Raw genomic sequence first — 18,701 nt, forward strand, 5'->3', positions numbered from 1 at the left:
GCTTCCCACAGAAAACAAACTCTTCGACAGTAAAGTCGGATAAGGCGAACACTAGGAATTTTTCGCAAAGATGTTTTAGCCGACAAAGTTTCAATATTTCTGCGAAGAAAGCGACCACCTCGTCACGAAAATAGCGTGATTCTTGGTCGAATGTGTCAATGTGAAGTAATAAGTCAGAAAGTTTAAATATTGTCCACAATATCATCTGCTATAACAATCGTAAAATGGACGCAACCGTTGTGATACGGCATTTAAGAGGAAAATATATCTGGCTGTAAGGTCAGGTGGCGTATTGTATGGCCCAGGGTCTGTCGTTCCCTCGTACGTCCTTCAGCAGAAATTTACCAAGTTTGACAAAAATATTTTGGCGTGAAAGTCTTTCTCGTTGTTACAGATAATCAATCAACCTTCAAATATGGCCGTCATACATACATACACACACACACACACTATATATATATATATATATATATATATATATATATATATATATATATATATATATATATATATATATATATATATATATATATATAATATATATATATTGTTAGCTTGACTTCGCTTTCGAAGATTAGGAAGGGGTATGTACGTGTCTATTGCACGCGCGCTGTTAGCTGACGAGCCCCATACGTGACAGGCACGTCCGTCCACAGAGGCTGCAGGGGAATGTCTGGGTTGTGGTGGGTGCTGCCGCTGGTTCCCGGTTTTTTCTTCACCATCGTTTTTCCTCCAAGATGGCCCCTCTGTTTTGTTCAATAGTGCCAGCGGCCTTGTGAACTGTACGTTGCCAGCTTTCGCGGTCAGCAGCTTGTGATGCCCATTGGCGGTGAACGATGCCACAGGTGGAGAGTTTTTTTTTTTCAAGGAGTCTTTATATCTCTTTCGATGTGCCAATCTGTCACGGTGGCCATTTGACAGCTCACCATACAGTGCGATCTTTGGCAGGCGATGATCCTCCATCCTGGACACGTGCTCTGCCCAGAGAAGCTTATCTTCATGAGCGTGGCCTCAATGCTGTTGATCCCTGGTTGTTTGAGGACTTAAGTGTTGGTGACGAAGTCACTCCAGAGGATGGTGTGGGGGCATCACTGATGGAAGGATTCAGGGAGGTGGCGGCTGTAGGTGACTCAGGATTCGGCGCCATATAGGAGGGTGGTCAGTACGACAGCATTGTAGACGCTGATTTTTGTATCTCTCTTGAGACTGACGTTGCGGCAGACTAGTTTATAGAATCTGCCGAATGCGCTGTTTGCTTTGGCCAGTCTGTTGTCTATTTCTTTGTCGATCTTGGCATCAGAGAAAATCACACAGCCCAGGTAGGTGAACTGGTGGACTACGTTCAGCTCTGTCTGGTCAATTAAGATGCTTGGTGGTCAGCACTCTTCCTTGGGAGTAGGCTGGTGAAGTACCTCAGTATTCTTATGGTTGACCTCAAGACCAAAGAGCTGGCAAGCTTCTGCGAAGCAGGATGTTACGCGCTGTAATGCAACTTCCGTGTGGGCAGCAAGGGCGGCGTCTTCTGCAAAGAGAAGTTCTCTAAACAGTTTTTCCAAGATCTTGGTGTGGGCATGAAGTTGCCTTAAGTTGAAGAGGTTGCCAGCAGTCCGAAATCGGATATAGATGCCATCTTGGTCATCAAGGTCTTCTGTTGCTTTTTGGAGCATCATGCTGAAGAAGATTAAGAACGGTGTGTGGGCTTAAATGCAGCCCCGTTTCACACCATTTGCAATGGGGAAGGTCTGTGACAGGTCGTTATTGTTTCTGACCTGACCAAGCTGGTCTTCATGTAGTTGGATGACCATGGTAAGGAATTTAGAAGGACAGCCGAGCTCTTCAGGGATTCCCACAGTACAGTTCTGCTCACCGTATCACATACCTTCGTCAGGTCCAAACATGTGATGTACAGTCCTTTGTTTTGTTCTCTGCATTTTTCTTGGATCTGTCTCGGGATTGAATACCACTTCAATTGGGCCCCTATTGGCTCTGAAGCCACACTGACTCTCTGGAGCATGTTCTTCTGCAATGGTGGGCACCAGACTGTTTAGCAACACTCTAGCAAGGATTTTTCCTGCAATGGAGAGCAGAGTTATCCCACGGTAGTTTGAGCAGTCAGGCTTTTCCCCCTTGTTTTCGTACAAGGTGATGATGACTGCATCTCGGACGTCTTGTGGAAGTTTCCCTCGCTCTTAGCAGCAAACGAAGAACTCGTGGAGTTTGGTGTGCAATGCTAGGCCCCCTCTCTTCCATATCTCTGGAGGGATACCATCTTTTCCTGCAGCCTTTCCTGTCTTCATCTGTTCTATGGCTTTTACAGTCTCTTGCAGTGTGGGTGCCCTATCAAGTTTCATCTTAGGTGGCTGTTGTGGGATGCGATCAATATCTGCCTCCTGGACTGTACGGCTAGTGCTGAAGAGAGTGTGGAAGTGCTCTGACCGGTGGTTCGGGATAGATTCCCTCTCAGTGAGTAGCTCTTGGCCATCTGTACGTCTTATGGAGCCCTGTATTTGGAAGGAAGAACCATACACTGCTTTCAGCGCTTCATAGAACCCCTTGTAGTCACCAGTGTCAGCGTACAACTGGGTTCTTTCTGCAAGCTTGGTCCACCATTGATTTTGTATGTCTCTAAGACTGCACTGGAGGGAGCTGCAGATAAGGCAGAAGGCTACTTTCTTCTATGGACAGGATGGTTGTGAAAGATGGACTTAGTACGCTGATCTCTTTTTGGCTAGCAGTTCTTGGATTTCTTGGTTGTTTTCATCAAACCAGTCTTTGTTTTCCATAGTGGTGAATCCAAGAATATCTTCTGAGGTTTGCAGAATGGCAGCCTTGATGTGATTCCACATCTCTTCCGGGGGTAGATCTGGCTGAAAATTAAGTTCTTCAAGTCTAGGCTGCAGGCTCTCTTGAAAATCTTCCTTGACATCTTCAGACAACGGTTTTTTTTTATCTGGAGCTTCCTTTTCGGGGTACTTCCTTGTTGTCTGGTCCTGGGCTTGAAGTGGAAGTTGAGCTTGCATCGGACAAGACGATGGTCTGTGTGGCACTCTGCACTGGGCATCTTTCTGATATGACGGACATCTTTTAAGTCCCTCTGTCGTACTATGATGTAATCGATTAGGTGCCAGTGTTTTGATCTAGGATGCATCCAGGTAGTTTTCAGGCTGTCTTTCTGCTGAAATGCGGTGTGTGTGATGGTGAGCTGTAATTCTGCGCAAAATTCAAGAAACAGGCGTCCATTGTCATTGCAGCCACCCACGCCATGTTTCCCAAAGACGGCTTTCCAGGTCAGCGTAGATTTATCCTTTTCAGAAGGATCTGCTTGGAGTGTTGGATCATATACACTGAAGAGTGTTGCGTATTGTTGCTTCCCTAATGGAAGATGCATGGACATGATGCGGTCGTTGTGACCAGTGGTGAGGTTTGTTAACTTGGTGGTTATTGAGTCCTGGACCATGAAACCGACTCCTGAAAGTCGTTTTTCAGATTTTGGTTTTGCTGACCAGTACAGGGTGTATCCAGCGCTAAGTGCAGCAATATATACATATATATATATATATATATATATATATATATATATATATATATATATATATATATATATATATATATATATAGTGAAAAGCCTTTCCGTCCTTCTTTCAACAGTTGTTTAGATTTTCTTTCTCACAAGTTCATCTTGAAACAGCATTCTGACATAAAGGTCTTTCAGTTTGTATGGATGGTGCCGATCCGCCGTCAAATTTGCCTGCCATTACTAAAATAAAATACAGACTTGTACACGACTGTTTCTAAGCAAATGAGTAAATGAAATTCTTGCATTTAACCTAAAGATCCCAGGAACAATACATGGTTACAGAGACAAAATACGGAACTGTGGCAACATACGCATAATTTTAGACTAGAAATCATATATAGAATAAGCTCTGTATTATAAAAGAAATTAATAAATATTCAAATATTGACTCTCTCTTTATTCCTCAAAGACATCAAATTGCGAAATTAGAGAATTACAAAACGACAGCAGTCGAGTTCTGAATTCACACATCCGGTTACGCATAATTTAAAACAGGGGCTACGATCATTTACAACTTGAAATGTTTCACTCTTTCTGCGTGAATAATTAAACTAAATCGTCTATAAACATTGTTATAGCAGGTAGCTATTATACGTATTCACTGCTTCTAAAACGTGGTCCAACTTGTGGAGCAATACAGATTTGTACAATAACTATTTAAACACATAATCTCCAATTGAGATCATCACGGTAAATATTTGGGAGAAACGGCGACAAGACTCTTCCCTGTCAAACCCAACTCGTTATTCAAAAGACATGATCGGGCTTTACTCCATCTTACGATAATAACTGATAACTGTACCATGTTAATAGATATTCGATTATTTGCCTATATGAAGTTTTTAGCCTTGAAAGAATCGGGGCAATGTGCCAGTTTCAAGGACTTGATAATTTGAACAATTTCACTGCAACTTAATATGTCGTTTGAAGTTTATCATCCTTCGGATTGAAATACTCGTTTTACATTTCACATCCGCCGCAAGCGAATTCAACAAATCCTAGAAATGAAGTTTCACCTGATGCACTATTCAACATTAAAGTAGATGGCATCACTTACAAACGAGTCATCACGAAGTAACTTGTTCATTCCCTTGGCAGATGGGAAGAGCATATTTGAACTGGGCTCTTGTGGTACACACAATGATTACTTGACTTACCAAATTTACATGTAGATCGGCAAAATTATTAAACAGTTTTAATGCTCTCTATGAGACAACGCTATGTTTAATAATTATGCTGATCTGCTAGTAAATTTTCTCACTCTTGCTAAAAATAGAAAAACGTTTGAACACCATCGGCTATGGCTGCCAATACTAGAAATAGAAATTAAAGAAAATGCTTCTTTGAGACAGCTTAGCTGAATCTGACCAAATTTTACAGAAAATAATATGGTATGACGGGTATTCAAACTTACACAAAATTATGCCGGCTTGCAGTAAAATAATGGCCACCCACTAATAAGTAAAAATCCTCCTTCAAACACGAAGAGCTTTTCATGACAGTTAATGTTATCTACAAACGAATACGGCTGCTGTTAATAAAACTAGAAAAATATTTTACATGTTCTTCTAAATAAACGTGTAACAGGATTTTTCCAAATTAAACTGAAAGTGTCCTAGCTTGAATGTCTTTTAGATTTATGCAAATGATGCTGTTTTGCTATTTAAAAAACAACTGCCGTTGGTCAAAGGAGAAACACAGTTAAATAATCTTGTCTAATAAAAAAGAAAGCGTTAAGCAGAATTCATAAACTTTGAAACAAAACATCCCGATATCTGGGCCTTTCACTTTTGAACAAATCGTCTCTTGTAATTTGTATATAGTCCGAGCTTCCTTTGTCTCGTGTGTGTGTGCGCGCGGATCTCTTTCTCTCTTCAGCAGCAGGGAGGCTGGTTAGACCATTGCGTGTACGAATTAGAGAAACCAATTAAAAAAGGAGGCAAAAATTGACATACAAGGTCGAAAAGATAACTCGAGGCTGAACTGTAGACTATCGCTGCTGTCCCTCCCTGCTGCTTTAGATGATTGGGGAACAACCAGTGGTAGATGGTCGTTGACTGTCTGCGCCATGGAATCTCGTACAACTAAATTAGTTCGATAACGACTAGCGGCGATTGAGAAATATCTCCCCCGTCCGTCATTCTGTCAAACAGCAACTGAAACAGCGTCAGAAGGCCAGAGATGAATTTGCAGAATAAGCAGCATTGTTTTAACCGGTCACGGAGGATACTAAAGGTTTTCTTCCCACGTTAGAGCAAACCGATAAAGCAACTGGGAAAATCGCAGAAAGAACCAATACTACAAAAATGATTCTACGGGAACTTCCAGCGGAAGTAGCTGCTGCTCAACCATGATTGCAAGACGAAATACAAGAAGTACTTCAGGGTATTGACCAAGCTCGTGTTGAGATCGGAGATGTGAAGGATACCACTGAACCAAAACCATCAGCCCGATTTACTGAAAAAGGTCATAAACTACTTAGAGAGAAAACTGTAGCGGTTTCGCATTTGGATATTCAGATCGTGATAAAATTATTATATCCAAATACTGCCAGTGTTTTAGAAAAAAGGGTTACTTTTGTATTTCGAAAGCTCCGTGGTATAACTAGAACCACTGGTGAACACAAGAATGACTTTAAAGATTTTGAGAAACAAGTCGAAGAAGCTATAAAAAAAAGCGCCATTGCTTGGAGACATATTATCGCCCGAAAAATCACAATTTAGACCACCTCGTATTGAGGAAGAAGAAACAAATGGAAGTGGTTTTGCGACTCGTGGGTTATCTCAACATCATTAAAAACAAATTCCTGAGAGTCTATATACACTTTGTCCTGATAATGTCCTTGCCGATGTTGATCGACTAGAAATTCTGATTAGTGGAAGAAGAGCCGGCAGTAATTCCCCATAAACCATCAATGAAGCATCTGCTATTTGTCAGCGATTATTTGAAGATGGTATCATGGATATCAGTGTTTTTCGGTCACAAGTAAATTCCCTACGATTACTACAGTGACTAATCTCGACAGTCATCAGGTATGCAATTAGATCAGTGACAAAAAAAAGTTAATATGATCATACACAATGCTCATCGTGGACCTGAGTCGGTCAGGGTAAACATTTGCGATTACCGATATATTAAGTTACCTACGGAGATGGACTCTGTGATGTTGTTCAAGGTCTGTTCAGAACGGTAGCCCCAAAAGCGATTCCGATTGCAGAACAACTAGGAATGAAAGCTATTGATATTGTTCGTGACGAGGCTATTAGCACCGTTGGTGATGCTGCTTGTAAAGCATTCTCAGCATTCAATCGAAGACTCGCACAATTAATACGTAGACCGGCAGCTTTCCGACCGCAGCCAGTGAAACTGCCTAGCACCGAAGTGATGCCAGAAAGTGTCAGTAAAATAATAAATCAAGCTGCAAGTGAAAGACTAAAGGAATTAGCTGGTGTGACACTAACAAAACAAACCGCCGGCGAGAGAGAAAGGAATATAACCACAAGTCTGAGAGGAGGAAGTGGTCTAGCTCGACTTCGTTTTAAATAACGGCTAGTATGAATATATTGTTCAAGTGTATATCTGATACCGCATTTGACATGGACTCACCAGTCCTTAAGGATGAATCAGTGCGTGATTATCAGTATTATTGTTATGATGCGCGTGTACCTGACGCGTGTGGATGAATCGAACTACAAGTCCAAGATACAAGCAGATATTTCTTTCCCGCTGAAGGCGTTCATTGATATTGACCGTCGACTTTTGAAAGCAAATGGTACAGCATATGGACTTTTAGATCGAGCTGGGTTTGTTAATAATGGTGTTATGGCATTGTTCAACAGTGACACATACAAGATTGATGGAAATAATACTGAATCAAGCCTTGAAAATGTTGAAGTTGCCACAACAATACCGAGTCTGGCAAGATATTCCGATGATTATTCGCGGTCCGCTGTTCCCTCAGTGATGTTCGCGAAAGATACCACTAATCGCCGAGGGCAGTAACGTGATAATGAATACCGCTGCAACTGAGATCGCATCGATGAACGAAGATCTTAACCATTGATTCGCAGCACGTCCATCGATGTTAAACGACAATGAAGAATTTTCGTGTGTAATTCGACTGTCACATTTTCGGGTTCGGAAGGGGTATCAGAAAAGTTATCTTTGGCGCCAAACATACGGTGGTGCCTGTCAGAAAATCTACCGATAATGATGCAATATGGCGCCCCGATACAGTTGATGCTGAAATGTAATACTGACAAAATTTTCGACTATCGCTGACTGAAGAACAACGGCACATCTCTTTCATGGATTATGACGGCAAATCCACGTTATCATGGTTGACGATGACCACGAACAGTGTCGAGAGTAACGCTACTGAGCTATTTCAATGACATATAGCATCATATTAACGGGTTTCGGCCCCACTACAATTATTCATAGCGTTTCAGGATAACACCCGAGTAAATTCACAGACGCGAAACCCAATGGTGTTTCATACTCTCGGGTTTATTGAAGTTTCTCTAAGAATAAATGAACAAAAAGAACCATCAGAAGAAGTGTTTTTTATTTATTTTTAAAACAATCATGTTGTACATGCGTATCATCGGTTGATGACATCCATGAAGCATGATCAGGATGTTGATTCTGATTTGCAGATATCTCGGTGGGATTTCACATCGTTGTGTCCGATCTATTAATTCTCGCTTGAACACTTGGATTTGTTCAGTCAGTCACTCGTCGACAAACACTTCTGAGCTCGTGTAGCACGACCAGCAGTTATTGATAATTACAGACCAATTGTTGTTATACTGTAATACAAAACAATGCTGCTCGAATGAGATGGCGGACGAATGAAAGTCAATGATGCACTAGTGGAAATATGTAATCCAATTGCAAAGTAACAGAATCGCAAGCTATCCTTGCAAAGCAATTGGGTCGTTCACAATGCTGTGTAAATGTTATATCATCATTTGAATGTTACTTTGAATCTTGGTCCTATTAAAATGTTAAAATCGTCATCAGCGAAGAATTCTGGAATAAGAATAAAAATATTACTGAAATCAACAGAGTTGCAAGATTCAAATAAATTAGTTCACACACTACAACGACGCCAAGAAATCAAAGACCGACTTGATCTTTCTGTGGATGCAATTAAATACTTAGAAAATGCAGGTGGTATATTTCCACTTCTTGTAGCTATACCAGCGCTGATTTCCGCTGCAGCTCTGGCTGTTGGAAAAGCAACTGAATTCGGTACTGTTGGAACTGCAGCCAGGATGGCATTGAAGAAAGCGAAAGGACACTGCCTAAAGACCTCCAAAAACAAAAGAAAGCGGGGAGCGGTGTCTAAGACTACCGGGAACTCCGCATTCGTGGTACAGTCGTGTCTCTCGTGGCTCAGGTCTGAGACTAACAGGAACTCATCGTTAACGATGGAGAAAAGCAACCTTTCCTTGTCCAATTTTGACTTACTTGAGGCTGATCGTCGATTAAGCATCAGAAACTGTAGAGGCATTTCATGCACGATCAATTACTAAAACAACCAAATCGAATTGAAACTGATATAATTAAATGGAAATTCCTGTCTGGGTTGCATATGCTGTTGATCCACGTAGTGTTTTTTATTTTGATTCGTGTGGACTGGCACCACCAAAGGAATTTTTAAAATACATCACCAGAATCGCTAGCGAAACCATCTGGTATTCAACGTTACCAACACAGACATTAATAGATCCACCTATATGCGGCACAGAAGCACTTGCTGTACTCGATGCTATATCAAGGTCATCAGAACCACCGTATAAATCCGTGCACGAGTACACTAGCGGTCGTTTTAAACAGGTTAGGAGTTTATAATGGTAAATATTTATGGAAGATCTCCCGTCAGAGTAAAGAAACCTGGTGATGTTGATTTGTCAAAATATGACACAAGTGGAGCTTGCTGATATTATGCGCCATGCCGAGGTTGACCAGGATGAGGTTGTTGTTTTTCAGGATCAGCGTGGGCGGCTAAAGACGAGCAATTTCAAGCGGGTCAGTATTATCCTGCGAGTTTCAAGTGCGACCAACGATAACATCTTGGTATTTACTGATGGCAGAAGAATAACGAATCAAGTGTATCAATCGGAGCGACCATAGGAGAAATCTTTAGACGTGTTGCGAAAACCGGAGATACAACGACTGGTGAACTCAACATGAGCGGAAATATAACTGCTAATTTGAGAGAACCAGTATCAGACGATGACGTTACAACGAAGAAATACGTGGACAACAACGACATCACTATATTGACCTGGATAATAACAATTAGTGATGGTTTCGCCGTATCACACAATCCTACAGGTTTGAACAAGCGAGTTCGTGGCAGGCATCGCTGAAAAAAATAGCATCAATGAGCACACAGCGAAACGAACACAATACTGCAGACGCATTACTGTCATTGACGTTGTTGTATACGCATACTCGGCTGTCGTCGCAGAAACCATGGCGTTAATCGGCGCATTATCAACCACATACGTGGTAGCATCAGGGATAGGAATTGGTGTTGCTGTTATGGCAGGTGTTGATGGTATTCTTAATATCATAGCAAAGCAACTATTAACATGTGCGAATGATAAATTAAATGAACACAGCAGCCCATGATGAACATGTACGCATTGTCGGCGACTTACTATTTTCCAACTACGTACACGAATACCCCAATGAATACCTACGACAGCGGATCGTTGCCGATTAGCGTTAATTTATGCGTCGATACTGCCCCCCCCCCCCCCCCCCCCCGTGAATCCCTAGATTGTCAAAGGACATTATAGCAGGTTCAGACGGCGATCTAAACGACCTGACTGTCCCCGGGAATTTTTAATACCCAGTCAAATAATTTACGCCGATCGTTATTTCACCAAGTTGGATTTCAAATTATACTCACAACCATCCCTGCCCCCCAGTCCAGCAGTCTCCTACTTATATAGAAAAATAATTTTCTTTCGTCGTTGTGATTCGAACCCGTACTGATTGCCAGCCATTTTGTTTTGGCATTTAGACACTCTACTGATTTTCCTTGTTTCTACTTTCAAAATCATATACTCGAAAGTTGTATATATACAATTTACACACTGCTGAAAGAAATGAGGTAATCTTACCACCCTTATTCAGGTATGGAAATGGCTGCGATGCAATTTTTCGGCGAGTTCATCAATTAAAAAACAGCCGGTACATCCAAACCAAAATATGGGCTATTTCATGTCCCGTGGTGCGAATTACTAATTGTAAGACCAATCCGTTTATCCGAGATTGATTTTATTATAGTAATAGGTTATGTGCGGAGCATGAAATAGCCATTTCTTTAATTATACTGATGAGAAAACAATCGAAACCCTTTCATGACTAAAACACCGAATTCCCCGGGGGATATATGATATGTTTCATATGTAGGCATACAGAATCAGGCGTTTACAAATGCAAGTCCATGTCATGAAGGAACATGTATTCTGATTTCGTCTGCATCTATAAAAAACGCAGACAAAATTAGAACGTGATGTCTTGTTCTCTCTTATCAGCGGTTGTACAATTCGTGGGTGTGGCTTGACGACAATCGATGTACTGTTTAGTCGGGGGGGGGGGGGGGGCTTTAGTCCCTGCAGAGCTATCTCCCTTAAATACACAAGTTTACTTGCCTTTTAGATAATAATCTTCGGAGACATATTAAAATACTTTTTTTTAGCTTGATTGAAATTCTACCTGACTGGGAGTTTGTCCAGATTGCTGAACCGTTCATGCTCACACGCAAAAAAAAAAATATATATATACACTGTTTTCACACAAGTCGTTATGTTTATAGTTTCCGTCGTCAATCGCAAGTCGCTAAAGATCCGCGTTCTGCGTGAGTTATTTAAATCTTATTTGCTAATTAATTATTCCTAGATCATGTCGAATTAAGTATGCCTTCTGCTACACGTCGTACTGAAGTTCGGCAAAATCCAAAATCTTTTTCAGCTGAGTATACAGATTGAACTACTTTTTCTTCACCTGTCTGTAAATTTACAGAGCTAACTGCCCGTTGATCCCACTCTCCCCGTTTCACCTCTTTTACAAGTTTGGCTCTGCTTCATAGCTTCAAACTTGTGTAAGGAATTATTACGTGTATCGCCATCGATGTGGTTGACGAAAACCGTCGCTGATCAAGCCATTAAAATACTCTTAAACAAATCCGTGTGAGAGATAATGTCTTTTTCCAACACTGAACCTGCGATAACCCGTATTAATAACATAACCAACCGGTCTTCGCCGTCGGCAGTTCATAATCACATCTGCATGCGACGTCTAATAATTCTTGATGACTGGATGCGTTCTGAATTCTTGCTACATTTGTGTCTAAATTATAATTGTATATTATAAGGGAAATATTATGGCTCTGCAATCTAATTACTTAGAAAATATACTGAGATAGTCTTTAACGTCCTTAATTGGAACACTAATGGTACGAACACTTTGGGCCGGGCTTCTGCTAGTAGCCTGGGCATCATTTTTTAAAATCATAAAAGTTCTGTATTTTCTGCCGTCGCACACTACACAAAGTTGTGTTTTTCCTCTCACAACAATTCCACATTTCATACATGGTTTTGGCCTTAAACTCACTCGCCGCACACTCTGTTCATGATAACTGCAAAAATCGTAGAAAAAAAAGGTTTTGAACACGGCGTTGTGTCTCGAATCATCAGCCGTTTGGAACTTTTTTTGCTCGTAAAATCATTGTATATTAATATAGGATGACATTTAATTAAAAGACATATTTGCCTTAATTATATAATGGAGGAGTTTGTAAGACTATCTACACTCAAGCCTTCACGCTCCAAGTTCTATCTCGACATATTAATCAAGCGCCGGATCTATCTGAGAGTACAATATTTGTAATTACTCAGTCATATCCGTAGGGCCAAGAACGAGTTCAGGAGTGATGATACAGCGCATGTATGGTCAACGTTCAGAATTAAGTAAGATGACATTTTCATCGAAGCTGCGATGAACAACCAACGACAACGACAATAATCGATTATTTAGCTGTCGGGCATAGATAATTTTTCAGAATAAAATTTATCGTTGCCGTCGGTGACGTTTTCACTGGCAACGTTGACGTCGGTAGAGACTCTGATATAACTTGGATTATCTGTGATAAATTTGACCCTGTTTGGGAATCAAAATATCGTCAAGGCATTGTCGCGTTAGTTAGAAATTCTAGACCAGGGATGCTGACTGGTATCGACAGACTATATTATGTGCGTGCGTATCCTGTGACGGCAGTTTTTTACGCGATTTATCCATTCAATGAACCTAATATTGATGTTCTTCGTCCGATGCGCGATCACTCGCTGTCAGCTCCAAGGACACTTATGTCGGCGCGAAGAATGGCAGCATTATTGCCAACTGTGTAGCCCAGTGAATCACAGAATACTTCATGAACGCGTTCCTAGGAAATGGTTCAACAGATCTGCGACGCAAAACAAATAATACATGAATGGGCAGAAGGTGTTAGAACGCGTGGAGCCACAATAAAAGATATTGCTGAGTTTGAGAAGAAATTGAAATTCCCAATAGAGGTAAGAAAGATAACCAATGAAATCTTTGACGGGGAAAAGTATCAATCGATGGGTTCTCCAGTAGTAATAATTGACCATAACGCACACGCCTAGACGTCGAGTATAACAATATTTCCGGGGAAGAAAACGATCAAACTATGGTAAGATTGTTGAGAGCATCAGGAATATTAGCGAGCGCGACCCTGTGTCGGTATGGTTGTCTGAGAGTGCTGAATTTCAGCAGCCAGATGGCTAGCAATCAAAGTCAAGCAGTCATGGATTTGATGAAATGTGACGCAGTCCGGTGATCGTTATCATACTGAATACACCGATGACATGAGTGTCATAGAACAGTTACTGAGTAATTGTTTTACTGTGCCATCGGTCATTGCCCATCGGCCACACATGCGAAAATGTGATGCTGACATGCTTTGAGTGTAACCGACGTCGGGGGAACAACCCCCTCCCTCCCGGAGCCAGTGCCATGATGCGCTAGCGAATCGATGCTAGTAATAATTGAGTATCTTCAGGAATTACCTGTAATTGTTCACGGACAAATCGACGTTGAGGAGCCGTTGAATCTAGTCTTTTGATTGCAGGCCGACGAGTCGATCTTACCACGCTGAAAATTTTGTGTGCTTACACTCCAGATAAGATCGGTTGCTCTTTTTTTAACACATTCAAGTACGCCAGGTTCATATAAATACCTGACAGTCATGTTATCGAGTACTGGTGAGGAAGAGTAATGTCGCTGGCGCGCACGCACGCTCACTAGTTTGTGTTTCTTCGTAGTCGCATTGATGGGCATCATAGAAATTCCACGAGTTGTATCACGCGGTTATCACGCGAGGTAGTCTTGCAACCCATTCACGAGATTTGTCCATGCTTAGTCATTCATGGGCATACTTATGCCCAAACAGTCGCTCAGCAAGTGTTCGATTAAATCGTACAACGATTTCCTGATCTCGCGATTTACCGCAGTGTTTCCTCGTCTGATTTTCACATTGTGTTGTTTCATCAGAGATATTACTGCACCAAGAAATTCTTTAGCAGGATCAACATGTAGCAACTGTGACCATCGCAATTGATAAATTCGTTCAAACTCAGCTGAAACTTGAAATGATATTTTAGTTAATAGTGGCTCTGCTTCTTTGTATCTGCTGACAGCGTCGACGACCTTTAACGCGTATTTATATGTGTTTTTGACGTTTGCCAGTTATAATAGTATCATGTGGCAAAATAAAATACCTGTCTGACGAACTTCGTTGGGCGTGCTAACATCAGACCGTCCGTGCTGAATCGTTTTAGGCGGTGGTAGCTAAATATGCTGTATTGCATGTCGGTCTAACCAATCTGCAGCAACACCACGCGAGACACCTGCTGAATCAGCGAGTTTGCCGCTCTACTCCTCCAGTATGACTGCATTATTATAATTATGGACGATCAATTGCCGGACCCTAGGCTAACTTACCACTAATTGCCGATCTTATCAGCCAAATGGCGAGCGATTCTCTTACAGATTATTTTTTTACAGACTCCAAATGGCGAGCGATTCTCTTACTGATTATTTTTTTACAGACTTCAATGTGTGAATCAACTTTACGTCTGCAATGTGTCGTTGTTTTAGATCTTGATTTTTATATGCGACATCATGAGCATGGCACGCTTGATCAGTCGCATTCACTGGATATTCTCCTGGTTTTGGTTGATTTTTTCGTCAAGTCTAATATCAAGTCAGGTTCCAGGACCACAATAATTATATCCCGGAAGATACTTCTCACCAGGATACTTAGCCTATGGAGTTTCTGCCAATTTCCTTGAGTGCATCAGCGATTTTACCACCGCTTTTCGCTTGCGAAAGTGACACAAATTTGTATTTTTTGTTACATATTTCACGCACTTGCCTGTAAGCGCACGTCAACGATTTTTTGTCGTCGTATTTGTGAATTTTCTGGTATCGGTGAAACCTTTGCATCGAACACAAATTCATATACTTATCTTATTTGTACTAATATGAATGTTATTGACTTTTCTGCGACACGAGAGCAAGAATCAGTCAAGCAACATCCCGCATTGCCCAACTCCATTGGAGGAAGTATAATCGGACCATCTGGGTCAGGTAAAGCTCAGTTGCTACTCATCCTGATAATAAGATGGCTCAAGTGGAACAAACTTTATTTAATGGCACCATCTGTAGATGATCAGCGATGCTATAGTGTTCTTAAGAAATTCAATGAAAGTGGAAAGTCGCTGAAAGAGGATGATGATGATATTATTAATTTTATTACCGACATCAATGATGCTCCTTCGGCCGACGATCTTGATGGTAGCATTAACAATGTATTTGTGCACGACGATGTCATGCTCGACAAAAAGACAAATCCAGCCCGGATATTTTCACGAGGTAGACGTAAAAATACCGACGTGATCTACATCACACAACGATACACTCAGATTCCTAAAGTCATCAGAAATAACTGCAATCTTTTGATTGTCTTCAATTGCGTTGATACACACACGCTGAGAAATATACATTAGACTTGGTGTTCTGGCAATATGGATGTGGTTAGATTTAAAAAGTTCTTTGCACATGCGCAGAGGGAGCCACATGGTTTTTGTATACAATTATTCTACACGATCATCGGTCACGATATCGCATTGGTCTCTATACAATTTTCGGTCAAGAGACCTGTCGCCAGCAGCTACTATTGTTTTGCTCGTGATCCTGCACCCCCACTCAGACAAGCAACGACGATCTACCACCGGTCGTTCCCTGCTCGTCTACAGCAGCAGAGAGGAACAGCACGCTAGTCTACGGTCAAGCCTCCCTGACGTGTTAGAGTCCTCGATTTATCCCTCTCGACCTTGTACGTCCAATTTAGCCTCGTTCTCTAATTCGTAACCTAATGATCTGTCTGTATCATCATCATCATCATCATCATCATCATCATCTCTCTCTCTCTCTCTCTCTCTCTCTCTCTCTCTCTCTCTCTCCGAAATGATTCATAATTTTTGGCTAGCGCAATTTCTAAGATCTATAAATAGTATAGAAAAGAGTGATAGGTCGTTGAGTTTTTTTTTTTTTTATCGGATTAAAATGTGATTAACTTTACCTGAAAACTCGCATATGGTGCCGTTTTCGATCGGATCTGAACGAAATATGTAATATTTTGTCTTTAATGGAGCAAATTTTTCAGAGGCAGATCCAGAAATATCATTTGCGGGAGGGGAGGGGACCTAAACAAATAGGCACGGGTCTGTGTGACGGAACGGGGAGGGGACAGAAGGCGAAGCCTCTTGAGACTCTACATTTTAAGCATTTCCAGTACATAATTTTAACTAACTATAAAGAGATCGTGTGTGTGTGGTGTTTGACGGGGGAGTTTAATAATGTTTTACAAAGTGTAAGAAAAGCAAGGCAACTTGGGCTATATTTTTTTTATATAGAGATTAAATGGTACGCATTTGTCAACTCCAAGAGTTCTGATTTCAATTTCCAGGATTACTTCATTTGAAAGATATTGTGATTTAGAGAAGCATGTGAAAAAAGAAAGGAAAGACCACCTTCTCTCAAATATATATTGTATTATCGTTGTTCAACTCAGTACAGTTGTTTATTGGTGCCTGGTCGATTTCTGGGCACGATTTAAGTAGAGGGTCATTACCCTTTCCCCCAAATCTTCAAAGATTGAAATGGTGAGATAGTAATGCGGTAATAAAAATAAATATTTGGAGAAGGGATTACCAAGAGAAGGGGGAAAAATCACATGCGCCACACTGATTTAATTCGATATACTTGACAAAAATGTTGTTGACTTTCTGGCTGCTTTATTACGCGCAAAATAGATCAAATGTTCTCATTTAGGACTTTCGTGGAAAATAAAATGTGCAAAGTTGATCTCACATATTCCATCAGAAGAAGGATGTTAACAAAAAACGTAGAGAAAGGAATCGAAACCAGTGTAATGTCAAACAATAGTCCTAGGCCTAATGAAAAGAATGAATATTTTTAAAAGACAAATATCTGAATGCTGCAAAGTTTTCCAAGAACTAAATATATGTAAGAATTCTCTTCGAACAGTTTTAATCTTAATTTTATCTATCAATCTTGTATTTTTCAGAAGAAATATAACATTTCGCACAACAACAAAGATCATGTATATTCATATAGAAATGAGACTAGATGCTTGTGTTAGACACTCTGTAAATGTACTGTTTATAGTACAACATAACTGCAGAAAGGTACATTGAACACGTAGATTGAAGCCAAGCTTATCGGTTTAGGGATTACGCTTTAAATCACTCTTGCACTATCATATTCTTCGCCATGTTTTATCATTGACAGTACGTATAAACGTCACTGCTAGTGTTTTTGGTATTGTTTCTGGTGCTTTATGATTCACCGGTTTGGTGAAATTTGCCCGATATTAGCCATGCAAAATTGGCGAGACGAGGTTAATTAAAAGTTAAATTTGCAAACTTTTTTATTTTCTTGCAGATCACAAAGGTAGAATTTTTAAATTACTACAGCGGAGTCAGTGCAAGTATAGACAGTGATGCTTATTTTGACCTAATGATGAGAAGCGCCTGGAAATTATAACATTTGTTGTCAACGACGCAGGAAGTGAAAATAGACTGTGAGAGAAAAGATAATATTGGAATATTGGAAAAATTTATTATAAGGATGGCTTAAACGCATAAACGTACTTGAAATTAAAAATTTAAATATAATTGCGGTAAAAATACTTTAAGCACACTCGAATCAAAATATTTTTTATCACCACCGAATATTACATGAAAACTATATATTGGGTAGGTTTGCTTAATGCAGGTTTGTTTTCTTAAAAAAAAACTTACGTAACATCGAATTAAATAGCCCAGTATGATAACAGTTTGTATTCTGAAGAGAAAAATACACTCTTTAGCTCTATCTCCTGCCTTTCATAACTATTTTGGTATAAATAGTTACATTTTACGTATTTTGCTTTAAAAGCTTTTAACTTATTGCAATCGGAAATGAGACTCTTTTTTACCATGCATTCGATTGCAATCTGATAAATTAATACAATCATCAAACTTTACGGCTGTTGAAACTTTGATACAAAATCAAAATTAATCGTAAAAACTACTTTTTCCGTATTTTTTGAGGTATTTCTGGATTGCATATTCTATGAAAGTAGATAAGCATCAAAACCCCAAAAGGTAGCATATTTACCTGTACTCAACTATTATCTTTTCTTACTTATGTACTTGTTTGCATGAATAAACTAATACTGTGTAAAACAATACCATGATTTACATTTAAATACACTGGCAGGAGAGATGAAACGTCAGTGAGGAAATGTTATAAGGCTGTTTTGCCAATGAATTTTAAACAGTTAACAAATTCCAAGTCCCTTAACCAATTACCATATTGCATGGCTTTATTTTTGAAAGAAACGACGCATTTCATGGGCCATTAATTTGGCCACTAAAATAACATTCCAAAATCGTGTTATAACTTTCACTATCACTTGGTAGACTTTGTCTTCGACCAATGTTTCCTCCAT

At 40.2% G+C, this 18,701-nt stretch overlaps 1 protein-coding gene across 1 annotated transcript in view; it reads left to right on the forward strand.

Moving 5' to 3' along the window:
* Positions 1–17,992, forward strand: part of LOC149806644 (calcyphosin-like protein) — a 65,680-nt gene extending 47,688 nt beyond the window's left edge. Inside the window, exon 5 of the mRNA XM_089956055.1 lies at positions 17,651–17,992. Coding sequence (XP_089812181.1) covers positions 17,651–17,752 — 102 coding nt within the window. The 3' untranslated portion in view covers positions 17,753–17,992. The remainder of the gene's footprint in view (positions 1–17,650) is intronic.
* The last annotated feature ends 709 nt before the right edge of the window (positions 17,993–18,701 follow it).

The sequence above is a fragment of the Sinohyriopsis cumingii genome, chromosome 1 (assembly GCF_028554795.1).
Source record: "Sinohyriopsis cumingii isolate HCF-2022 chromosome 1, ASM2855479v2, whole genome shotgun sequence".
Taxonomy (NCBI): Eukaryota; Metazoa; Mollusca; class Bivalvia; order Unionida; family Unionidae; genus Sinohyriopsis; species Sinohyriopsis cumingii.